Source organism: Paroedura picta, chromosome 4 (assembly GCF_049243985.1).
Source record: "Paroedura picta isolate Pp20150507F chromosome 4, Ppicta_v3.0, whole genome shotgun sequence".
Taxonomy (NCBI): domain Eukaryota; kingdom Metazoa; phylum Chordata; class Lepidosauria; order Squamata; family Gekkonidae; genus Paroedura; species Paroedura picta.
Genome location: NC_135372.1, coordinates 92,390,152 through 92,413,163, shown reverse-complemented (window position 1 = coordinate 92,413,163; position 23,012 = coordinate 92,390,152). Strand labels below are relative to the sequence as shown.

The 23,012-nt window shown below is 42.7% G+C and overlaps 1 protein-coding gene across 3 annotated transcripts in view; it reads left to right on the top strand.

The window, feature by feature from the left end:
• The window catches only part of SYPL2 (synaptophysin like 2), a 37,491-nt gene extending 15,298 nt beyond the window's left edge, over positions 1-22,193 (top strand). For 2 of the 3 annotated variants that reach the window (XM_077334220.1, XM_077334221.1), the window contains 6 exons: positions 1,244-1,425; positions 1,626-1,697; positions 6,425-6,549; positions 12,973-13,177; positions 14,829-15,020; positions 16,540-22,193. In XM_077334220.1, the coding sequence (XP_077190335.1) occupies positions 1,244-1,425; positions 1,626-1,697; positions 6,425-6,549; positions 12,973-13,177; positions 14,829-15,020; positions 16,540-16,668 (905 nt within the window). In that variant the 3' untranslated portion in view covers positions 16,669-22,193. The remainder of the gene's footprint in view (positions 1-1,243; positions 1,426-1,625; positions 1,698-6,424; positions 6,550-12,972; positions 13,178-14,828; positions 15,021-16,539) is intronic. The other variant, XM_077334223.1, reaches the window with a different exon arrangement.
• The last annotated feature ends 819 nt before the right edge of the window (positions 22,194-23,012 follow it).

Here is a 23,012-nt window from a genome sequence, read left to right as displayed (position 1 = left end):
AAACCATTTTTGTGAAAGTGGACTGCATAAAGACTTTAACATTACCTATTTTTGAGCTTGTAATTATGTTAATGGATAAAAATCACTTTTGTTTCAGAAATAAGAGGATATAATTCTTTTATGTTTTTAAAATTACATATAAAAGAGATACATATAAGTAATTGCTTTAGGATTGCACTGTTCAAGGCTAATTTATCCACATTGACAAATTTAGTGGAAAGGCTGCAAGTACAAATCTGTTGCTCTTGTAAAAGTTTTGCTTAGTATACAACTAAGTTGATTGTTCTTCTGAGAGACAATTCACCTTTTAAATTATTATTATTGATTTATTATTATTTATTTGATTTTTAGCCCGCTGCTCCTGGAACCGGCACGCAGAAAGTTACATAAAAATTCAAAGAAAATCCAACATAAAATAAAATGGATAAAACCCATTAAACCCCAATTAATTGTTATTCTTTATGGAATTTTGGCCATGCAAAATCTGAAAATGGGATATGATTGCATGTAAAGTTATTGGAGTAAGCTTTCTATACTACACTTTTCAGCTTAATGGAAATGCAAGGTGGTTTGCAAAACTGTACCCCTATTTTCTATCATTACAATAACTCTGTGAGGTAGGTTTGGCTGAATATGTGTGACTGGCCAATGGGTTTTGTGACACAGTGGGGATTCAAAACTGGCTTTCCCATATGCTACTCTAATACTCCAATATTAAAGTAGTATTCGTTTTTCTTTGAGTAAATAGGATATAGTGAATTTAAGGTCAAATTGATTACATTTTCTCTTAAACTTTCCAGAGAGCAACTGGTGTAGTGGTTAAGAGTACCAGCTTCTAATCTGGCGAGTTGGTTTTGATTCCCCACTGATAAAGCTGTTCTCGCACAGCAGTCTTGTCAGGGCTCTCACTCTCCTCCCCCCGTTTTACTGTAAGCAAACACTCAGACTTCAGATTTGAGTCGACCTACTACTGTCCGTACGCCTCACGCAGCCTATCGCTGTCCCACGGGGAAAGCGTGCCGCGGAGGGACATGCAAACGCGCGTCCAGTGCCGCCGCCAGCCAGCCAGCCAGCCAGCCAGTCGGGGGCGGAGCTGGAGGTTGGGCGCGGCCAGCCGGGAGGCGCCGCCCGCAGCTGTCCGGGCCGGCTCCATGTGCGCGCGCCCTTGTGCCTGTCGCCACGTGACGCTCTCACTTTCCCTGGCGAGTTTGACAGGAGTTTTGACGGGGCTTTTTTTTCGCAGCTCTTCTCGGGAGGGAGCTGCAGCCCCAGCCGCTGTCCCTCGCCTGGGAAAGCCCTCCGCCCAAGCCCCGGAGGAGCAAGGAAGGCTCGCTGTGCCCGGCTGCGCACACACAGACCAGACCCTCGCCGAGCATGTCCGAGCCCAGCGGCCAGACAGCGGACAAGGAGTCCCGAAGTCCGGCGGTAGGGCCCCCTTCCTTGCTGGGTTTTCTCGTTCTCTCCCCGCCGCCCCTTCACTCTCTCCCCCTTCCCAGTCCGCATTGTTCTCTCTCCCTCTTTCTGGTCTCCTCCTTCTCCTCCTCCTTCCCTTTGGCTTTCCCTCCTGGCTGACCTGAACTCCCGGCCCTTGTTTCTCTCTCCCTCCCCTTTTCTTTCCTCGCCAGGCCCAGCTGCTTTTGGGGCTGCGTTGGGGCCGCCTGGAGGAGCCCCTGGGATTCATTAAGGTCCTGCAGTGGGTAAGTTTGGGCTTGTCATTTCTTGCGACTTTCAGGCTCTTTCTATTTCAACGGGGAGGGGAGGGGAGGGGAGGGGAGGGGAGGGCGAGGTGATATTCCTGCACAGCCATGCATTGGTGGTGGTGCCCTTGCCTTAGAGAATAACGACAGACATGGGGTATGGGTTTATGGGAAGGGGTGTGTGATTGCTGTCTGTGGGAATTGGGCAGGGTATAAGAGTAAGTTGGGTAGGATGGCCTCTCAGACAGCCCTTCTATGTGCAAGGAGTCTGGGTTTATGGGCTGGGGTATGTATGGGAGCTGGTGTTAGCAGCTCACATTTCACTCAGGCTGGTTTAACCTTTCTAGAGCTCTGATCCTGCACATACCACGCCTTAACTTGTCCCTGAGCTCACAAATTCTCTCTCTGATCTCAGGCTTCCCAAGGGCGGGTAGATTTACTTGAATCCACAGTTTGGAGCCCCACAGTGTGGGGAGTATTGAGTTGATCTTTCTCTAGAAACAATGGTGACGTGAATATTTCCTTATTTCTGTCCAGCACTGAGGTGAGCACAAGAAAAAATTAATCATACTGGACCCTGAAGTGCCCTATAATTCTTAAAAGCGAGGAAGCCCATGTCCTTGCTATAGCTCTGTGCTATAGTGCTGAATATTTTACATCACACTGCTAATGCTTACAAATAAATCTTAGTGCATAACTGACCGCTCTTTAAAAGGAGCCAAAAGTAGATAGCCTCTTTTTAGGTGCATTTGATTGGAGACTGTGATGAGTGAATTTGCACAAAATAGACAATATTGCCTGAAACAGAGAGCTTGTTTGCTGTCATCATTAAGAGCAACCTCGCCACATGCAGCTAGCTGGGTTCTCTCAGAGCTTTCTCAGCCTCACCTACCTCACAAGGTGTCTGTTGTGGGGAAAGGAAGGGAATGTGATTGTAGGCTGCATTACCTTTGGGTAAAAAGTGGGGTACAAAAAGCCAGCTGTGCTCTAGTGAAGTGGTGAGGGGAGGCATGATAAAGGAGACAGAGGCTGGAAAATCTTGGCCAGTTTTACACTTCATGGTGTGCACATCTCATTAGGTAACACTGTACATGTATGATTTTGGAACAGTGGTTTCCATACAGAAGCATCAAGACCCACCACTAGGTCACAGAGACCTTTGAGCTGAATTTTGACCACACAGTAGTCAATGGCAGTGACATAGCAGCGGTCAAAATTCAACATAAGAGGCAAATAATGGATATCATGACATTAGACATTTATGCATCATCATTGTCTTATAGTTGTTATTATTTCTCCCTATCACCACCACCTTTAGGCATTTGGCCCTTTCATTTCCATATATATATATATATATATATATATATATATATATATATATATATATGTGTGTGTGTGTGTGTGTGTGTGTGTGTGTGTGTGTGTGTGTGTGTGTGTGTGTGTGTGTGTGTGTGTGTGTGCATACACACACATATGTATATATACACACATATGTATACACATACACACACACACACACACACATATATCTCCATTCCATTATATTTGCTATTTGTACAGTTCTCCAGATGGCTGTGAAAAATCAGATTACTTTAGATTTTTAGCCTAGATTTCTTACAGTGATAAAATGGTCACATGGCTCAGTTATACACATTTTTATTTAAATAATAGCCCCCAAATTATATATTTATTAGATTTTTAGACCATCCCTCTCCGACAGTATCTTAAGCAGAATCTTCAATGGTGGATCTTTTCAGGAAGGTTGTCCCATAACCTTAGAATATTTTGAGTTCTTTGAATTAAATATGCAAGGCAGTGCATTGGCAGAATCAACAATGCTCTATTATCAGTCAAAATAACTGTTTCAGAGTGATGGCAAATTTTTTTTAAGTAATTTCCATTCTTTTGTGGTGGGTTTCTTTGTGTTCTTTGTGTGTGTTTTCTCATGACTGAGGTGTCTTTGTCATGCCACATAGCTTGCCTAGGTTATTTGGTGTAGTGATGGTATCTTGCTCTAACACAGCACTTCCCTGTCTATATTTAAATACATTTTCTTGGCTGCCTTGGCATTTACAGATTTGGAAAGCTGAGGCAAGCAGTGCCAGGAGCCTCTTCTAGAAATGGAATGTATGTTGTTTGCTGCTCTTGCCATGTAGTACTTATGCAAACTGAGTCCTAAACGTATGTATTTCAAATGTGTATCCACACAGAATCAGCACTTCAGACTATTTCTCCTCTTTTCCTCACCCAAAAGCTGAATAACTGACACTTGCAGTTCAATCGTTCTTCTCTCCTTCGGAGAATAACCGCTTCGATAGGAGCTGTGGTGCTGTCATTAGCTACTAAATGAATACAAACCTCATGGAGAGTAGAGACAGGATCATATAGCTCACGTGGGTTGGACTAACAAAAAGACAGTAGGAAGAGGTTTAGGCATGAAGCTCTGTTCCATTTCTGCCAGCAGTGTAGGATGGCAATGAACTTGTTGCTTGTAAACGTCTCTGGATGAGACTTGCTACATCAAGGCTGTTGGTTTGTCAGTGGTTAAGAGGAATGTAAAAGACCTCTGTAGAAAACTGCAGAGTCTTAAGTCTTTGAAACTGGATGTATTGATTTTGCATAATACCTGCTGCCTTGTGTGCTACTCGTGCACATTAGCATCTTGTTGCAATTTTTGGTGATTGTTTCTGTTGCTGTTGCAGATGTTATGTTACACTGTAATTAGAAGTATGCTTCCTTTGCACATGCAATTCATATAACATGTTGCTATTTTTACATGGGTATAGAGATGAACTAGACTGTTTTCCTCCAGTTTGATATGATGTATTTTGGAAAGAAAAAGTTCCTTCGGTCACCATGTGGAGAGGAAGATCTGCTTTTTTGCAGTCTTGCCTTTAGCATTTCTTTACCTCAGTCCTTGCAGCTGCCATTCCTGCCTCTCACAAACACATTGAAGACACCCAGAATGGTTAAGTTGGCATGCTGTTCCTAAGCTTCCTTTTTTTAAAGCACGTTTCTAGTCCTTTTCATTGTAGAGTTACACGAAAAGGCACTGATGGTATTTTTCCTGAAGTCCTAGAGGCTTAATTTTTTAAATGAAAGCTGGGAACTGGCATGTTGTTTCTGTGAATTATTATAACACTATAGAGCTGTTGTCACTAGGCAAGGAAGCTACAGTGCAAACTTTTTTGTAGATGGTTCATTGCGGTGACAAATGCCTCATAACAGCAACTAGAGCTGTTATCTGAACTTGGGTCTTATGAAAAACAATACTAATCCCTTCTAGCTTGGTGCAGGTATCTGCCCCTGCCCTTTGTTAGCTATCTTCTGGCATTAAGAAAACATCTTGATGAGACTTCCAGAGACTCTTGGTGATTGATGCCTTTACTGTGTGTGCTGCCTGTTTGGAGGGTGTGTTTTCTGAATGAGAAGTGAAGATTTTTATGGCAGGACACATTTGTCCCATTCTCACATCTGCCAGGAACTTTGTGGAATGTTTGTGCTAATGGAATCTTATTTGTGTTGTGTTGTTATCTTATTATGCAAAGTCAGATAATCCAAAGAAAGTTTAGGTAGTAGTAATACCATGTTTAGAGTAGACTGAAGTCCAAGACTGGTTCCTTGCTAGTACCACCTGCTTGCATCTGCTTGCATGTACCTGTCATTCTTGATGCCCTGCAGTACTTGCTGGGCTTCTCAGATTTCAAGTGCATGCATAGCTTTTAGCCTGCATGATGTGCTAAATTGGAACAACTCTAATTTAGGAAGGCTCTAATTTAGTTTCAAGCATTTGTAGGTAGTTTCATGGTACAGAGATTTAAAAATTAAAAAGGTGGATTCCAGTAGGTAGCCGTATTGGTCTGAAGTAGCACAACAAAATCAGAGTCCAGTAGCACTTTTAAGACCAACAAAGATTTATTCAAGGCGTGAGCTTTCGAGTGCATGCACTCTTCCTCAGACTAATGAACTACCATCATAACAGTTATGCATGTTTATATGGTCATAGGACAAATCTGATTTTTTTACATTTGTGCTAAACAACCTCCCACTTGCCTTGTCAGCGAATAATCTTATCTGAATGAATACTTGAAGCATATGTGCTCTACATCAGGGGTAGTCAACCTGTGGTCCTGCAGATGTTCATGGACTACAATTCCCATGAGCCCCTGCCAGTGAATGCTGGCAGGTGCTCGTGGGAATTGCAGTTCATGAACATCTGGAGGACCACAGGTTGACTACCCCATGGTTACAAGATTGCACTGTAAAGACAAAGTAGTTATTACGATTTTTTCATCAGTTGAATTTTCTGTCATAGTAGTGTCAACTTAGTCACTACTTTGAGGGCATTGCTGTGAAAACTCTGGCAACAGTGGTTTTCCTTTCTGTCCTTTTTTATTCTCTTGTGGGTATTTTATTTTGTTTGCAAAAAGTGGCTCAAAGAGAAAAGGCACCTGCCATCTGCAGTTTTCCCCTCATGAATTAGTCTGCCAGATAACGTGGCAATTATGGATTGCATGTGCTCTGATTTCATGGGTGCTGTTCTGTGTTGTTATGATTCCCAAACTAAACTTGAGTTTATATGGATTGTTGTCTGTGGTTTATAAGGTGGTCTTAATCAGTTCACAGTAAATGATTTGTCCAGCTGTGTTGCCATGCATGGAACATCTGTGCTGTTGTTTGACTGGTAGTGACATCTGGTACTAACCTTCTTTGCTTTTTTTCTCTAGCTGTTTGCCATTTTTGCTTTTGGAGCCTGTGGTTCTTTCAGTGCAGAAACAGGGGCTACTGTGAAATGCAGTGCAGATCCCAAAGAAATGACCGCCATCACTGTGCAGTTTGGATATCCCTTCAGGTAAATGAAGACGGAGATCTTTGATATTATATGAAGCTGGAGAATACCTGACTCTTCTTAATTTAGCAAGGAAAATGACTACTGATTTGTTCTTAATCTTATTGTGCCTCTGTTTAGCAAGGTTACTTTAATTTCTTATATGAAACTTCTTCTGTGACTGCTAAAACTCTCCTTGTGGTGGCTAAGATATAAAATGTCAGTTTATTTACTTTTAAAGTATCTATGGTATCTGACAACGTAAGTACTTACAAGGCAGCTTCCTGTATGAGCAGTCCACCAAAAATGACATCAGCTATTTAAAAAATTAAATGTTATCAACAATGATAAATAGAACACCATCAGATATTTATTTAAATCAACATAAACTAATTTCTTTTAAAAGCCAATGAGAACTAATAAAATCTAATGAGAACAGGAGAACAGTCAACCAAGAGCCCAAGAGAAAATTAAACTGTTTGCACCCAAAAACTAAATGAGCTCTGTAATAAGCAAGCAGCTACAAGGAGAGAATTCTAAAGCTGGGATACCATCACAGGGAAGGCTCTGTCTGTAATAGCCACCTACCTCATTTCAGAGAATGAGAACACAGTCTTTGTAGAAAATCTTAATTGCTGGGCATGCTTGTATTAGTTAGCAATCCTTTAAATATCCTAGTTCCCGACTTCATAGAACTTTAAAAGTAAGGCTTAGAACTTCGAATTGAGCCAGCTTTGTGTAGTGGTTAAGAGCAGCAGCTTCAATCTGGCGAGCTGGGTTTGATTCCCCACTCCACCACATATAGCCAGTTGGGTGACCTTGGTCTTGTCACAACCCTGATAGTGCTGTTCTCACAGAGCAGTTCTGTCATGGCTCTCTCAGCCTCATATACCTCACAGGGTTCCTGTTGTGGGGAGAGGAAGGGAAGAAGATTTTAAGCCACTCTGAGACTCCTTCTGATAGATAAAAGTGGGGTATGAAAACCAACTCTTCTTCTTCTCCCTCCAAGCAGCAGCCCAGTGTAGCTCTTTTAGAACCAGTAAAATATGTTCCTTATAGTTTATGCCAATCAACAGTCTCACTGTTGCTTTCTGCACCAACCAAAGTTTCCAAGCAGCACCTGAATGTGACCAGAGCATCGGTAAAAGACAAATTTTGCTTCTGAAGAACAAGCCATGACTGATGAACCAGTCAAAGCTTAACAAAAGTGCTCCTGATTTGATCTGGGTCTTTTTGTGCATGCTTGAGCTTGCTTGGTGTTTCTAGCAGAGGAGCATAGCTATCATATACCCTTGACCGAAGAACTGTACATTCATATCTGGGATGGTGGTCCTCTTCAGTTGAGAGTGCAGCTTCAGGTGGGATGCACATGGAAGATGAGGGAGTTAGGGAACACCCATCTAGCCAGCCAGATCAGCTGAATTGACCCTGGTGATGAGCAGGGTGACAGATATCACAGAAAGATTGTCCTCACACCTGAAGTGCAGACTTGGATCCTAAGACCATCACTACCACCACAACCCAATTTGCAAACAATCCACCAAGGAGTTCAACTGCATTCATACTATACTTGATCTATTATTGACTGTTGTTGATCTTTCTCTGGATTGAGTGTCATTTAGTGGTTCTGTGCAGTTGATTACCACTTCAAAATATTCACTCAGGTCAACAACAGTCTCATGTAACTCTTACCAAAAGGAGACTAGAGCTCCAAGGCATCATAATACTAATAGGACCTCATTCCATACCTCTGGACAGTCCTCTCCCAGTGGTTTCATGTAAATGTAAATGTCAAAAGGCAGAGGGAAGGGATGAGGGGCTCCATAGCACAAGTCCATCATATCTATAGCATCTATCTCCTAGCTTCACCTTCTGGTGGTGATCAGCAAGACAGAAGAGCCAGCAGAGCATGGTGCTCCTGATAGCTATCTCACCTCCCTGTGGTACCTTGACATAATATCAAAGCTACCAAAACATTGAAGAAGATCAGCAGGGTCAGGCTTGCCTCCTTTCTTGTCTATTGAAAGTAATCTGTCAGGGTAACCAAACTAGGCTGGAAGCTGCATTTAAATTGGTTAAGGCAAACTGTCTTATTATAGGAATACTAGTAATTAAGCCCGCTGTAGCTGTAATACAGCGGGCGCTAGCTGTTTGTCCTTCCCCCCCCCCCACGCCGAGTGTTCGTCGTCCGTGGTGGGGGCCGCACTGGTGGTGGCGGTGGCGGGGTATCCTCCGTCTTCGGCAGGGTATCCTCTGTCTTCAGCCACCGCTCTGTTGGGCGGGGGCTGGCCTGATGCGGCGAGAGGCACTTTGCGCCTCTCACCGCGTCAGGCCACCGGGCAGGGAGCCCCCGGCAGCAGCGCTCCGCGCGACTCCTGGGGGCTCCCTTGGGTGGCGGCCTGACGCGTCGGGAGTTGCTCCCTTCGCCAGGGCGGGAATCGGCCGGGCCAATCGGCAGGCACAACGCGCAACGCGCAACGTGCCTGCTGATTGGCCCGGTCAATGGTCTGTCCAGAGGAAGGGGCCAATCGGCACCCTTCCTCATCCCGGACAGAGCCCGCCCTAACTCCTCCCACAAAGCCCTTACGGCTTTATTTAGTCCGCAGCGCTGCGGGCTGTGTTAAGATGGGGAAGTGTGTGGATTCTGTTAGCCTGAGCATCTTACCTCCCAAAAGGGATTGCTTGCTACCAGTTAAATAGTCATGAGACCATGGAGGATTTTTTCAAGGAAGCTGGCATAACCTCTTTGTTTTAGGGAGGCATTCAGTACTCCCTGGGCCCACCTGGCACAACTCTGTATGGCTAGATATTAACAGTTGCAAAGGTTCAAGTGCTAATTATGATAGCTGCCTTTCACCAGGCAGCTTGTCCCTATCCTTGGGCTACCCCAACTGAAACTGAGTGTGCCTAGTAAGGATTTTGACATTTCTTTCTACAGGGGACTTTCTTTGCCCCACTGTACTACATTACAAACTACTTTTGAGAGTCTCCTTGGTTTCAGCTGTGTCTTACAATGCAGCATGGAAGGCTGCTGCAGAAGAAACCAGAAGTCCTCTTCGGTGTCCTACTGTGCTTCTGTCACATTTTTTAGCAATGTTCTTCCAGAGAAATTTAGCATTGCTGACTGATGGGAAAGCCAGTTTGACTTACGATGACCTACAGCTGAGCCATCATTCATAGTAGCAAATTAAATTTAATTTAAAAAAACATTGGATGGGTGAAAAAACACTACTTTGCTAAATGAATACAGAGTGTACTATTTGATTAGTTCCTTGCAGATTTGAAGAAAAGGTATTTTAATAAATAAAAATAAATAAAATTAGCCATTTAGGATGATTAGGCAAAGGAGCAGTTTAGCATTTGACCTCACATGAGTATGTCAGGCTAAAGTGACACTATAATTAAGGAAATACAGTTGACCTTAGAGTGAATGGATGCGGGAGAAGACAACTTGATACACAGGGCTCAGTTGCTGCCTACTGTATGTATTTTGGCTGATGCTACTGCACGCCTATATATTATGTTACCTTTCCTTGGTCTGTATTCTTCAGAAAGTCTGCTTATTTATGTTACCAGTTAATTATAGGTGTTGCAAATACAAGGTACAAAGACATAGGCACAGTATGAAAAGCTCTTTGTCATATTGTAACACCAATTAGTATATGTATTGATGCTCAGTTTATGAGATCTACAGAAAACATCATGGTGGATGTTGGTAATTTCTACAAACTAGCTTTCTAACAGTCAACCTGTTGTTTGAGAATATTCAAGATATACTTTAAATGCTTTTACAAACCTTATTAAGGTCTTGGCTTAGGGCCAAAAAACAAGTTGAAAACAATAAACGTAATATGACAAACATAATACAACAAGCAAATATTTCCCTGTATTGATCAGTGCAGATGACACAGTTCAAAATAGTGAGTTTAGCACAACTCCCACCCTTCCCCCTAGCTGACATTTCTATCTCTCAGTGCTGCCTCAGATCCGGGGAACTGCTGTGAATTATGAATGCTGTGCAACTTGCAGTTTGGGTGCAAGGTGAAAAGTGAAGAACTTTAAAAGCGGTTGCTTTTTAAAAAGCTTTTTAAAAGCAATAGCTGGTTTGACACCTGTCTCTGTCTTCTGTTGTGAATCTTATAAACAGGTTCTTAGAAGTTCATTTTAAAGTCTCTTCTTTCTCTTCCCCAACCTCCCAACTTATCCATCATTATTATATCTTAAAAGTTCTGGTTCGGAGTATGGCAGGTGATAGAGACTGGTGTACTGCAAACAAACTTTTCCCACTTTCATCACATTGCAGTGCTAAAAGAACAATGTTTATGGATCCTTTGGCATGCCAAGTTAGAAAAAGATTGTTTGTAGCATAGATCAAGAAATCAACAATAGCGAAAGTCTTATCTGTCAGGGATCCATCACAAGACTGGTTAGCTGAGAAAAAAAGGAACCAAACTTAGACTGAAATTGATCCTGTGCTCTGTGTATGAAAGACGTGAACATGGCTACATCACAGTGCATCTTTGCATCCCTGCCAACATCTGATAGCTATAAATAGAGGCCAGTCTATGAAGTTTATTGAAATGCCTTTGACAAGAAGTAGAACAAATCGTGGGGGTGGTTGTAGTGCCAGAGGTGACAGCACAGAATAGTACATCTAGTGCATATTTTCTTGACAGAATGAATTGTTGTGTCAGCAGCTTAAATGGAAGAGGCCTCAGCTCCTATCATCTGAGCTCCATCTTGCTGCTTAACTTCTAGATCGTGTAAGAACATCTATAGTTATGTTTTATGGCAGATCACTAGCTCTTATAATCTTCTAGTTGGTGGGGGATACAAACGTCTTTCTTCTTGGGTATGTCTTCATTGAAGAGAGCCTGATAGTCAAACTGCAGTCTGATACTGTTGGTTAAATTCGTAGCTGGACAAGCTATTAAATTCCTTTCTGTTGATATACAAGTTTAAACAATACATTCCTTATCATTCTTCCAGGAGATATATTCAGCATATGGTTAATAAAATCTGGTTGTTCATTTAAAGTTGTACTTATTTTTGCATTTCGCTATAGAAATATAGCAGGAAAATTTCAAGCTGAATTCTGAGCTGGTTTCAGAAGAAGAGTCGGTTCTTATATGCTGCTTTTCTCTACCGAAAGGAGTCTCAAAGCGGCTTACATTTGCCTTCCCTTCCTCTCCTCACAACAGAGACCTTGTGAAGTAGGTGAGGCTGAGAGAGCCCTGATATTACTGCTCGGTCAGAACAGCTTTTTCAGTGCTGTGGCCAGCCCAAGGTCACCTAGCTGGTTGCATGTGGGGGAGCGAGGGATCAAACCCGGCTCGCCAGGTTAGAAGTCTGCACTCCTAACCACTACACCAAGCTGGCTCAGTGAACCCAGGAGGTGCAGAATCAGTAGTGCAGGTTCACATACCTTAGAGAATTTAATCTAATTCGCCAATTAGATTGGTCATGTGTACTTAGAAAAATTTTAAAGTGCAAACAGAGAAAAAAATCCTGATATGATTTTCATCAACATAGTTTTAAGATGGAAACTCTTGCTGCAATACCTTTGTGGTTCAAATGGTCCAGGGTGCCAAGTGGTTGAAAACTGTTGGTAGACCCAGCACTGCTAGTGTTGTACAACTTGTTAACAATGAGGTTCTTAGCAGTCAGATTAGCAGTTAGGTTGAGAGCTCCGCTCTGGGACCCAAAATTATGTTCCTACAGCTGTGATGTAGTCTCAGCAGAAGATTATTTCCTGTTGTTGTACACTTGTATAGTACCCTAGCCTCGCTAACCTTGTTTCCTGCACAGTCTAAAAGCTACATTTCTGTGCAACCACATAGACAGAGTTTTGAGGAACTGGCAGTGTGAGGTGGGAAAACTGATTCTATTGTCAGGTAGTTATCTGACTAATGTCAATATGTTTCTGAGGAAGAAGATGGCTATCAGACTCTTCCACCTAATGGCAATCTTGGTAGGGAGCTAACATGACATTAGGCAGCATTAAAGAAATCTAGCTTCCCTGTAACCTAGAGTAGAAGTTTTCTCTCTTTCAAAAAAGGATATCTTTTTTTCTCCTCTGCCTCACAGACAGTGTAAATGGCACATGCATGCAAGCAATATTTGAAACATAGCTGTGTACCAAGTGGAGTTGCTCTTTCTTGTGCTGCCAATGGATTTTCCTGAATTAGGAAAGCTCCCTTGTCACCAGCTTTTGAAAGCAGTTTATTCCTGAGGATAAATAGACCAGGATGTGCTCTTTTCATTTGACAGAGCTGCATGCTGATTCTTCTTTCATTCCTGGAAAACAGTTTCTGCAGGTTTTTGTACGGTTTCAGAATCCTGCAAAAGCTGTTTGTCCCAAGTCTTCTGTGACTTGGCACTAATGTACTAGGTAAAACCGGTACCAAATATGTTCTTTCCATTCTTTCTCCCTTTCATCTTGACCAGGTTGTACAAAGTTCCATTTGACATGCCAGTCTGTGATCCGGATTCTACTGCTAAAAGGACACTGCACCTCATGGGAGATTTTTCAGCACCTGCTGAGTTCTTTGTGACCTTGGGCGTCTTCTCTTTCCTGTATACCATGGCAGCTCTTGCTGTCTATCTGCGATTTCACTCCCTCTATAAAGAGAACAAGAGACTTCCTTTTGCGGTAAGATCTCAACTTGGCATACAACATATTGTTTGATTATTAACTTTTTGCAGAACTTTAATTCAGAAGAACCTATGACTAAGGGCAAAAACTGCTATTCTGCTATTGTGGAGAGTGAGAGTTTCAAGGTTGGAGGGTGTCTGATATAATCCCCTAGAAGTGACCCTGATCCTATCATACTGAGAATACCCCTCTGGGATTGGGGGGAAGGTGGGCTGTTGGTAGCAGGTGGTTAGATTATTTGGAGTATAGAGAGCAGAGTTGGCGATGTGTTTTTGACTGTGTGGTGCAAAGATTACTGTCTAGATAGAAGTCAGCATTCATGGTGCACATTGGCACCAATGACATTTGGAAATGTAGCTGAGTAGTATGGTAAGAAAAAGTTAGGTCACTAGGCAGAAAGTTAAAGGCCAGGATCTCAAAGATGGCATTCTCAGAAGTGCTGCTAGTTCCACACACTATCAACTAGATGGGCACAGATTAGGGATCTCAATGTTTGAATGAGAAAGTGGTGCTGGAAAGAGGGGTCTAGATTTATTAGGCACTGGGGAACTTTCTGGACCTCATTCTGCCTTTGGCTGCTGTGGCAGAACAGCTAAATGGTAGTTTGCTAGTCTTGGTAGGTTAATGAGCCAACCTTACTGTTCCATTCTTTGAAGATGCCTGAAATATAGAATTGGTATTAATAGGTTTTGCACAAAATGGGTTTGGTTGCCTCCCCCAACCCCCCCCCCCACTCCCACAATCTGACTGATGCAGAAAGTGGTTATTGATGAAATTCTGCAGCATGGGAGCTTTCATGTAAAGTTTTTAAGGACTCTATATTATCACCAGCATTATTAATTTTCTTCCTCTTGTAGAAAAAAAATGCAAGTATCCAAAAATGGAATTCCCTATCCGCAGTGAGAATTGCTATAATCTCCTTTTCAGCCTATATTTTCTACATATGTACACAGGGTCAGAGTACTGTGACATGACAGGCTATGTATACTGGAAATCCTGTTTCTTCTCAACTATTTAAACAAATAGAAACCCAAGGTTTGGCTTTTCCTTTTCTGGTGAAGTGTCAAGACTAGCCTTTCACAGCATTTTTACTGTTGAATCTTTTCCCCCTGAAACTGCCTCCAGGCTTCAAGAAACCCCATAAGTGTCATAATCTTGCAGAATATGCTTGGCAAGCATAGCTGTGTACATGCCCTCCTGGGGCCCCTCCCCTTCCCACCCCCTCCCGGCCCATCATTGGCAATTTTGGGAGGCGTGGGGCATATTGACATGACCATATATAGTTGTGTCACCCAATAAATGTTGAACAACTTTTAAAAATGTATAAAAAATTGACACCCACCTATTTGGGAAATCCTTCCATAGCCATCAAAACCCCAAGGGTTTCATGAAATCCTGGTTGAGAAAGCCTGTGCTAGACATTAAACTATTTTCCATTTATAGATCAGTTTAGTGATTTGAATTGTGTTGGCCCTATATCACTTGTGACTCCTTCTAGGGATGTGGTTGGAATGTCATTATAGTTTGGCCTATGGCAGAGGATAGGCCAATATCTAAACCCCTTAATGTCCATTATTTTGAAATAATAGCAAGAGCTGTTCTATTGAAGGAAAATTATTGTGGTCTCATCTCTTTTTTCCCTCTCCAGGACTTCTGTGTGACCATCTCATTTACCTTTTTCTGGCTTGTGGCATTTTCAGCTTGGGGCAAGGGCCTGTCAGATGTAAAAGGGGCCACTAGGCCCTCCAGCCTCATTGCTGCTATGTCCGTGTGCCAGCTTAAAGCTGCTGTGTGCAACGCAGGGGCTACACCCTCCATGGGACTAGCCAACATCTCTGTGGTAAGTGTTGTCTGCGGAATGAGGTGTTGTAACTTGGGGAAGAAAACACAGAGTCATCAGCTGCATTGGACCAGATACTGAACTGGTGGAACTCCGTCAGTTTAGCAGAACTTAGCCAACATGATACTGGAGATGTGTGCAAATTTTGGTGCTTCACAGAGATCTTTGGTCAGAGTAAAAAGGTTAATTTGAGAAGTATATAACTACTAGCTTCAAAGCCCGTTCATAAGAATGGGCTTTGAAAGGGTCCTCCCTGTCAACGTCCCGGCTGCTTTTCAGGCCGCCGGGAAGCACTGAGGGTGAGGGGGGTGGGGGAGAGGGAGCGCTTTCCGGGGGCCTGGCAAGCACACCCGGTGCCTCTGCGAGCCGCCGGGTGTGCTTGCCAGGCCCCCAGGAAGCACTCCCTATCCTCCACCCCCTGCAGCCGGATGACTTTCCGGGGGCCTCTGTGAGGCCCGGGTGTGCTTGCCAGGCCCCTAGGAAGCGCTCCCTCTGCCCCCCCCCCATGGCTGGATGGGTTCCCGGGACCTGGAAAGTGCTTCCTCCCCCCTGCAGCCAGATGGGTTCCCAGATGTGCTTTCCAGGCCTTTGGGAAGCGCTCTCTGCCCCCCCCCCCCATGGTCGGGCCTCTTACCTGGGACCCTGCAAGTGGAGTGGCGGAGTCACAGACGTGCCTGGCTCTAACTGCCAGGCACGTCTGTGAGGCAAGGGGTGAGGGCTTGGAGAGGGAGGGCAGGAGCTGTAGGGGCAGGGCCAATCAGGGTGCAGCTGGCTGCACACAGATTGGCCCTGGAGAGGCTGGACCGTTCATCCCCCAAGGCTGTTTCACAATTATTAAGAGGCACCAAATGGATTAGATAGTGTGACAGACACTCTAGTCTGGTCAAATAAGCACTGTCTACCACATGTGTTTGCCACAGGAAACCACTGTTAACAATATTAAGCTAACTGAATCTTATCCTTTTTACAAAAAACATAATGAACACAGATGAGCAACACATTGCTAGGTGCGCTTCTAGAAAGTCTGCTCCTTTTCCTCGTTCACAAGCAAAGAATATTTTGCCCACTTGTACTGTGAAATGGACCAAACCCTTTCCATTATAGGCATTCTGCACAACCATCATAGCAGTCGTTGGTTTAAACTGCATGTGTAAGACTTTGTATAATGTCTGTAGTGTCATCTTTCAGTGGTGATCTCACTGCAGACTTCAGCTGTTGGAGAACAGACAATCACATGGGATATATGTGTTCAAGGTCATATGCTTTTATTATGGATTCATTGACTCCAGTGTTGATTCAGTCCTCACAATCACAAATATGGAATAATGTAGATATATGCATTGAAATCTAGAGAATATTTGGGTTGTTTTTGGTTTGGTTTTGTTTTTTTTAGTCTGAGTAAACCTATAGTAAAAGATCATTAGTTGTCCTGGTGTAGACTTTGAGTACAAATACGTGCTGTGAGTTTGGCTACAAGTAGCTTTTCCATTAACTGTGCACTTTTCTCTTTCTTTTTCAGCTGTTCGGTTTTGTCAACTTTATACTATGGGCTGGAAACTGTTGGTTTGTCTTTAAAGAAACCCCTTGGCACGCACAGGCCACCAACAAGGAAAGCTCTGCTGAACAAGGAGCGGTTGATAAGCAATAAGGAACCCAGCCCCTTGCTCCTGAAGCCTCCTCTTATCCACCAAGAACAGACAGTGCCTTCTCTTATATACATGTTCATCTCTTTTCACAGCAGTGTTGGGAATGTGCCTGCTCTGCTCATCTTTGCTGCTGTCCAGTAGTCATGCAGGCCTCCCTCTGTGACTGTTATGGGATGCCTTCCTCTGACTCCAATCGGAGGCCTTCTTGTGGTCCCCAAGACTGGACATGGTTGCAACAAAACTTTTATTTCATTTGGGCTTAATCTTTTTTTTTATAAACATACATTATTGTTCATCGTAACTGGCCATAAGTCCTAAGCTGTGTGACATTTGTTTCTTCACAGCTGTTTTTGATGATCTTAAAGAAAACTAGCTAAGCAGGGAGACTAAGGGCCATAGGGAGAGCGGAGACACTAGTGCTTCAGACCCTGGATAATTTCGGTACTTTCAACAGCAAGCACTCCTTTGACATAATAAAAAAACAAAAACAATATGCACTTGACTTAGCAGCAAAAGAAGGGAGAAAACAGAGGGAATATTTTTACATTCAGTATGATTGTGGGAAGAAAGGTGTGGTGTTTCTGTCCATTGCATTGTGACATGTGAATGTGTTGAATGTGTCTCTGCTTCCTTGGATTAATATCTAACACCTTTTGCCAGCAAAAGGCTAGATCCCCTAGTGGGCAAAGATCTTGCGGCTGTTTTCTCGTCACACACAGGTGTATGTTCTGTTCATGTTGAGCCACAGGTGCTAGCTCCAAGGATGACAAGGCTTGCTAATGCAAAGAAAGACCTTGGCAAAACCTCCCTGTGCTTATCTCTTGCCTTGAAGTCTCCATGGTCCTGATCCTGGGGTCACCATGAGTCTGCTGTAACATGATGGCCAGCAATTATTATTATATTAACCTAGGCAGCAGCTGCTGGCGACTCTTTCCCTATGCTGTGCTTTATGCATGTAGTGATGGCAGATCCCTTCACTATGTGGAAGCTATATCTTCGGTGTTTTTTGTCACCCCTCTGATGCCAGTCACAGAAATGCGTTTCAGTATTTTCTGGAGCTTATATTAAATATAGCACAACCAGTGGTCCTTCTTGGGTATCCAAAGCTAGAGCTGTATGCTCAGCTTCCAGAATAGTTGATTATAAATCTTGGGGCTCAAGAGACCTAGGGCATTTATTTCCTAGTTGAGAAACATGCTACTTTTTATATTGGTGACAGTCTTTCTGGATAATATGTCAGGACTGGCCCTCTTATTAACATGAGCTCCTGAGCCCTATTTTTCTGTTGTTTATTGTTTGTTACTGAATGCCACTGTCACCTACCCTCAGCCACTTAAAGGTTCACTGTGACAGCAGAGATCTGGCAGTAGAACTTTCAGGGAATCCTGACTAATGCTTAATGCATCTCTGGCCCTCAAGTAAACAAAGGGATATTTTTTAAAAGAAATTGAGATCCCTCCATGTGCCTGTGGAAGATGATGGGACCACCACAGCACAAGTTTAGGAAAATATATTCTGTGCCTGTGCCTTTTAAATCATTAGTATTATCAATGAGAAACACTTTGGTATTATGGATATTAGGAAAGTTATTGAGTAGGTTGTCTATCATTTTCTTCTCTCTGTGGTTCATGCCACTGGCTGGAGTTTGATCCCAAGCCACTTCTTAAACCTCTTTGTTTTCATTTCCTAATATCTATGTGCGTAAACTAATCATCTAGGGCTTCAAAAATCCTTAAATCCCCATGTTCTCATACCTCTGATCTTGGGTGGAGAAAACTAGTATTTTTTGCGGGTGAGATGCAATGGGATGGGGGCATCTGTCTGCTCTATTAAACTTATCAGACCTTGTTTGGACTTGGGACTTGGTCTTTCTCTTCCTCATATCCATGCCAGGGGAGAGGAATTCTCTTTCACTGAAGGGGAAATATTAATGGTGCTTCATTAGTTCTGGGACCTCTATGTTAAGCCCAGATGCCCTTTATACCTTTTCCCCCTCCTCATTCCTAACTTGAGTATTTTCATCACTCCTACCTCTGTATCGCAGAACATGGATTCTTGTGGTATCTGAATAGTGAAGCCACAGTCCTTAAAGCATGCAGTTACCCTGATGGGCCGCAGCATCCAGCTTCCTGCAACTAACACCTGGTTCAATACAACAAGAAAACTAGCCAATAAGAGTTAGTTTTCCCTAAAGCTTCCGATTTAATAGTCTTTAAGGATGACTTTCCTGATCATTTTTAAAACCCATGTTTTTGGCCATTGATTGGATGTTTAGGAAGCCACACATCATAGCATGTTCTGTCACTTCCCTTTCTAGAATCTTTCTCGCAGTACTTCATAGTACAGACATTATGGACGCTTGAGAGAATAAGTCAGCTTTCCATGTCTTCTGTACTTAAGAGACATGAATCTTTCATCCCATATAAAATGTCTGATTTCTTTTTCTGTATCTTATGGGAATATTTTCTAAAAACTTAAAAGATTTATCCAAGGTTTTCAGTTAGTCTAAATCAGTCACAAAATTGAATACTGCCATTTAATACCAGCTGAAGCTATGGCCTTTACAATTAAATTGTGCACTCAAAACTGCTGGGCAGTGCTTCTCCAAAACTTGACATTATGTACGTAAACTGGGAGTAGAAATAGAATACATTGGGGAGTGGATATGATCCAGTTAGAAGTTATGATTTGTGAAAACAGTAACTGCATGCCATTGACTGTGCTGCAAGATCTGTAAATGACTTTGCACATGGCTCATGTTTGTGTGAGTTTGAGTGTCCTTGTATGTTCAGGAAATGAGACAAGTAACATATAGTTTGGTATCATAGTAAGTTGGCATTTCTCATGTGCAGATCACAGAGCAGGCTGTTGTGTGCAGCTGAGCGAGCAACAGGTGCCAAATGCATCACACCCTTGTAGGTTTTCTTCTTAGATACACAAGACTGCAGTGAAACCACAGTAATCCTGCATGACTAATACTTTCAGACTTCAAGCTGCATGAGGGTAGTTTTGCTGCTGCCACAACCTCCTTTGTGATGGCGACCCCATATGTCACTGACTTCAGGCAGGTGACTGGGGACCAGCAGAACCAATATCCTAAAAGAGAGGCAAGGGCCAGCCTTGGCTTTTACTAGCTGTATGTTTTCCTGTATGTTATGAAGTTATTCTGTAGGGGAGGGCCCAAGCCTTGTACCCATGATGTGCTTAGTGTGCAGAGTGATGTGTAAGTGCTCCATGTGGAATCTGTGGCTACTGATGCGCTTATGTTTTTTCAGGTGCTTATTGGGATGTCTTCTAATAAGTACCTGAAGAGGATGCTTTGAGAGAGAGATGGGTTTGGGCAGGCTTACTTTGCACTTACCTACTGTATCAAGTGCAATCGCTTTCCAGCCCAGTTAATAAAATGTAGGTGCCTTCCTAAAGACTGCACTGCTGTTCTGGCTACCCCATCATAACATCATCAAGCACAGTTCTCCAACTGCAATTCCTACTGAATCATCCACAGATATGGCTGCTAGATGGCCCGCAGGCCATTGTCAATGAGGAGGCTGAAGATGGCCACAAGGTCTGGGTGCCACTGGGTTCTCCCCCTTCCCCCACCCGTCTTCCCTCGCCTCTACACAGGCACCTGGCTTACCTGGTCATGAATAGGCCAGGTGACGGGGGGGCGCTAGTGCCTATTTAGCAGGGAGCCCGCAAACGGGACCTCCTCTTTGGTGCGTGGCTCCTGGCCCATCCGGTAAAAGTGTGAATGGTAAACGTGTTTTTATCTCTGTTGGAGGGATATTTTCTGATGCACTGAGGTTGCGTACAGATGAGACGCCCTAGTTTGTGGAGGGGTGATATCGTAAACATGTCCCTGCCTGTGGTGTACACATTCACTTTTTGTCCTGCCTTAGTGTCCAATGAAACCAATCCTGTACATCTGCATAATACACCAAACAGTACAATGGAATACCTAACAGGACAAACACCCGGGTGTGTAACTAGCATAATTGCAATAGTGCATGAATTTCAGTGACTGGCAGGGAATCCTGTTAAATAGTGCCCATAATTAGCAATGCTTCTTCCTTTTCTCTGCAATGTCCAATGCATTTTTGGAACTTAAAAGCTTTGGGAATTTTTGTGTGTGTATGTATGTATGCATTGGGAAGGGAAAATGTGCTGTTCCCCTTAAGAATTAAATTGGTTAGACAAGATGTTGATTGCAGTTTACATAGAACAAAGTTTGAGTCCAATTTTATTTAAGGAATATGTTTTTGTGTGCAAGCACATTCTCTGATGAAATGTGCATACACATGAAAGCTCATACCTTGAGTAAAGCTTTGTTGGACTTAAAGGTGCCACTGCCCTCCAACTTTGTTCTGCTGCTTCAGGCCAACAGGGCTGCCCACCTGAATCTATCTGGAGTTTACTTAGTTCCTTTTGCTGCTCTGTTGACTTAAATTGAGATTCTTTTTTCCCTGGTGTGGATAAAAGTTGGTTTTTGTTTTTGAAATATTTTGATGTTTATTTCAGTTATACCACACAGCTGTTAAGAAAAAGTCCTGGTATTAAAAGAAAACTAAATGTAAATACAAAAACCATGTGAAAGCATGCATTGAACAATGTCTTGAAACGCATGAGTGAAATGCTTCTTTCTATTAAAAAAGAGAAGCATAGAAAAAATCTGACTACCAAGGATTTAGCATGATAAATGTTGCAGTAAGTCATGTGTCATATAGATTCTTGTGAGCTTTCTGCTGGAACCAGAGACCAGCAAATTGCACGTATTAGGACCCAGGAGATGCCATCCAGTATCTCAGAAGGATCATCTGTTGAGTTCATTTGGACCATCTTATTTGTGTATCAATACACTGAGCTTTGTAGTAGGCTACATTTCAAGTTATATTTGTCAATTCCCACTGAAAAACATGGACAGTAACTTTGCATCTCATTGCAAAACAGCTATATAATTTCTGGAAAATTTTGGGCACTAGTTGGAAGACCAAACTTAAACATGCTCCCTGACATGTAAGCCCCACTTTGTTCTATGGAACTTGCCTCTGAATGAGCATGCTTAGAATGGCAGCCTCAGTCTCTACACAAGTGGTCTTGCCTAGTGTACAGAGCTGAGCAGAAATTCATCTCTTAAGACAGAACGACGCATACATAGATCAGCTGTCCTTAAATTCTTACAAAACACAGTGACTGGTGCTGTGATTTGAAAGAAAGGACATGGGGAAGAAGGACAATATTAACTCTTAACCTTTGTATCTTTATTAAGCCATCTTTACCACTCTAAGTAAAACTTTACAGCTTGTGTGGTAAGTGGCCGCTTTGTCGAGGAGACTTAGAGGAAGGCAGCAAAAGAAAAAAGGGTTAAAGCTTTTTTCTGCCTCCACTTTAAGCAGACAATTCTGTGGTGAAATATTATGTTCCCAGGTTTTAAAAAGGCCCTACTTCGCGGTCATTATATTTTAATTCTTATAGCAACCAGTTAGTATGCATGCTTGTTCAAGAAATATATGGATTTTAAAATGGAAAACTTGATTTGCATAAATGATTTTAATTTTTTTAACTTAGTAATATAAATTGTGCTTTATATAATTTTGGATTCCCTTGATTTAAATCAGTCCTCCTTATATGAAATTATCACTAGAATAGTACTTCAGTAGTAGATAAGGGGGAGTAGCTCCCATTGCTGCAAGTAAATAATTTCCCATATTTCACCTGAGCCTTTCCCTGCTGCAAGTTATGGTGGGAAAGAGCACTGTAGTAGCCAACCCAGACCCATCCTCAAGTATATGTACAAAACTGCTAGAAGTTTATCTAAGTAAGGAACAAGTAAGAGATCTGTAGTTGTGTGTGTTAGTATCCTGTCCTCCCTAAGGACAGGTGCTATTTAAGAGCTGGGACTATCTCTGTTTTTCTATTCAACAACCAATTGAGGTGAATGGGGTTGGGAGGGCATAAACATAGTCCAAGATGACTTAATGATCCCTGAGTAGGGGGTTTGAACTTTGGTCACCCTGATCCATGTGTTTCTGTGTGAACAGGAGTCAGGGTAGTGATTGGTAGTGAGATTTGTAGATTAAATAAATGGGCTATATTGGCTTCCAGAAGTTTGCCTCTGATTTATGAGCTGTCAGCAAGTACCATAATCATCTTAAGTCATTCTGTATAATGAGGACTAGAAGCATCCCTGTGTTTTGCTAAATTAATATTTTCAGGCTTCTGCAGGACTTCATGGATGCTTGCTTGTGACATTAATAGATTTCTGTGATTGAGGTCTATTGTGTCTACTACATTCTGTACCTCATGCAGCTTTACAGGGAGGCATGAGATCTTTCTTCCCAAACTAATT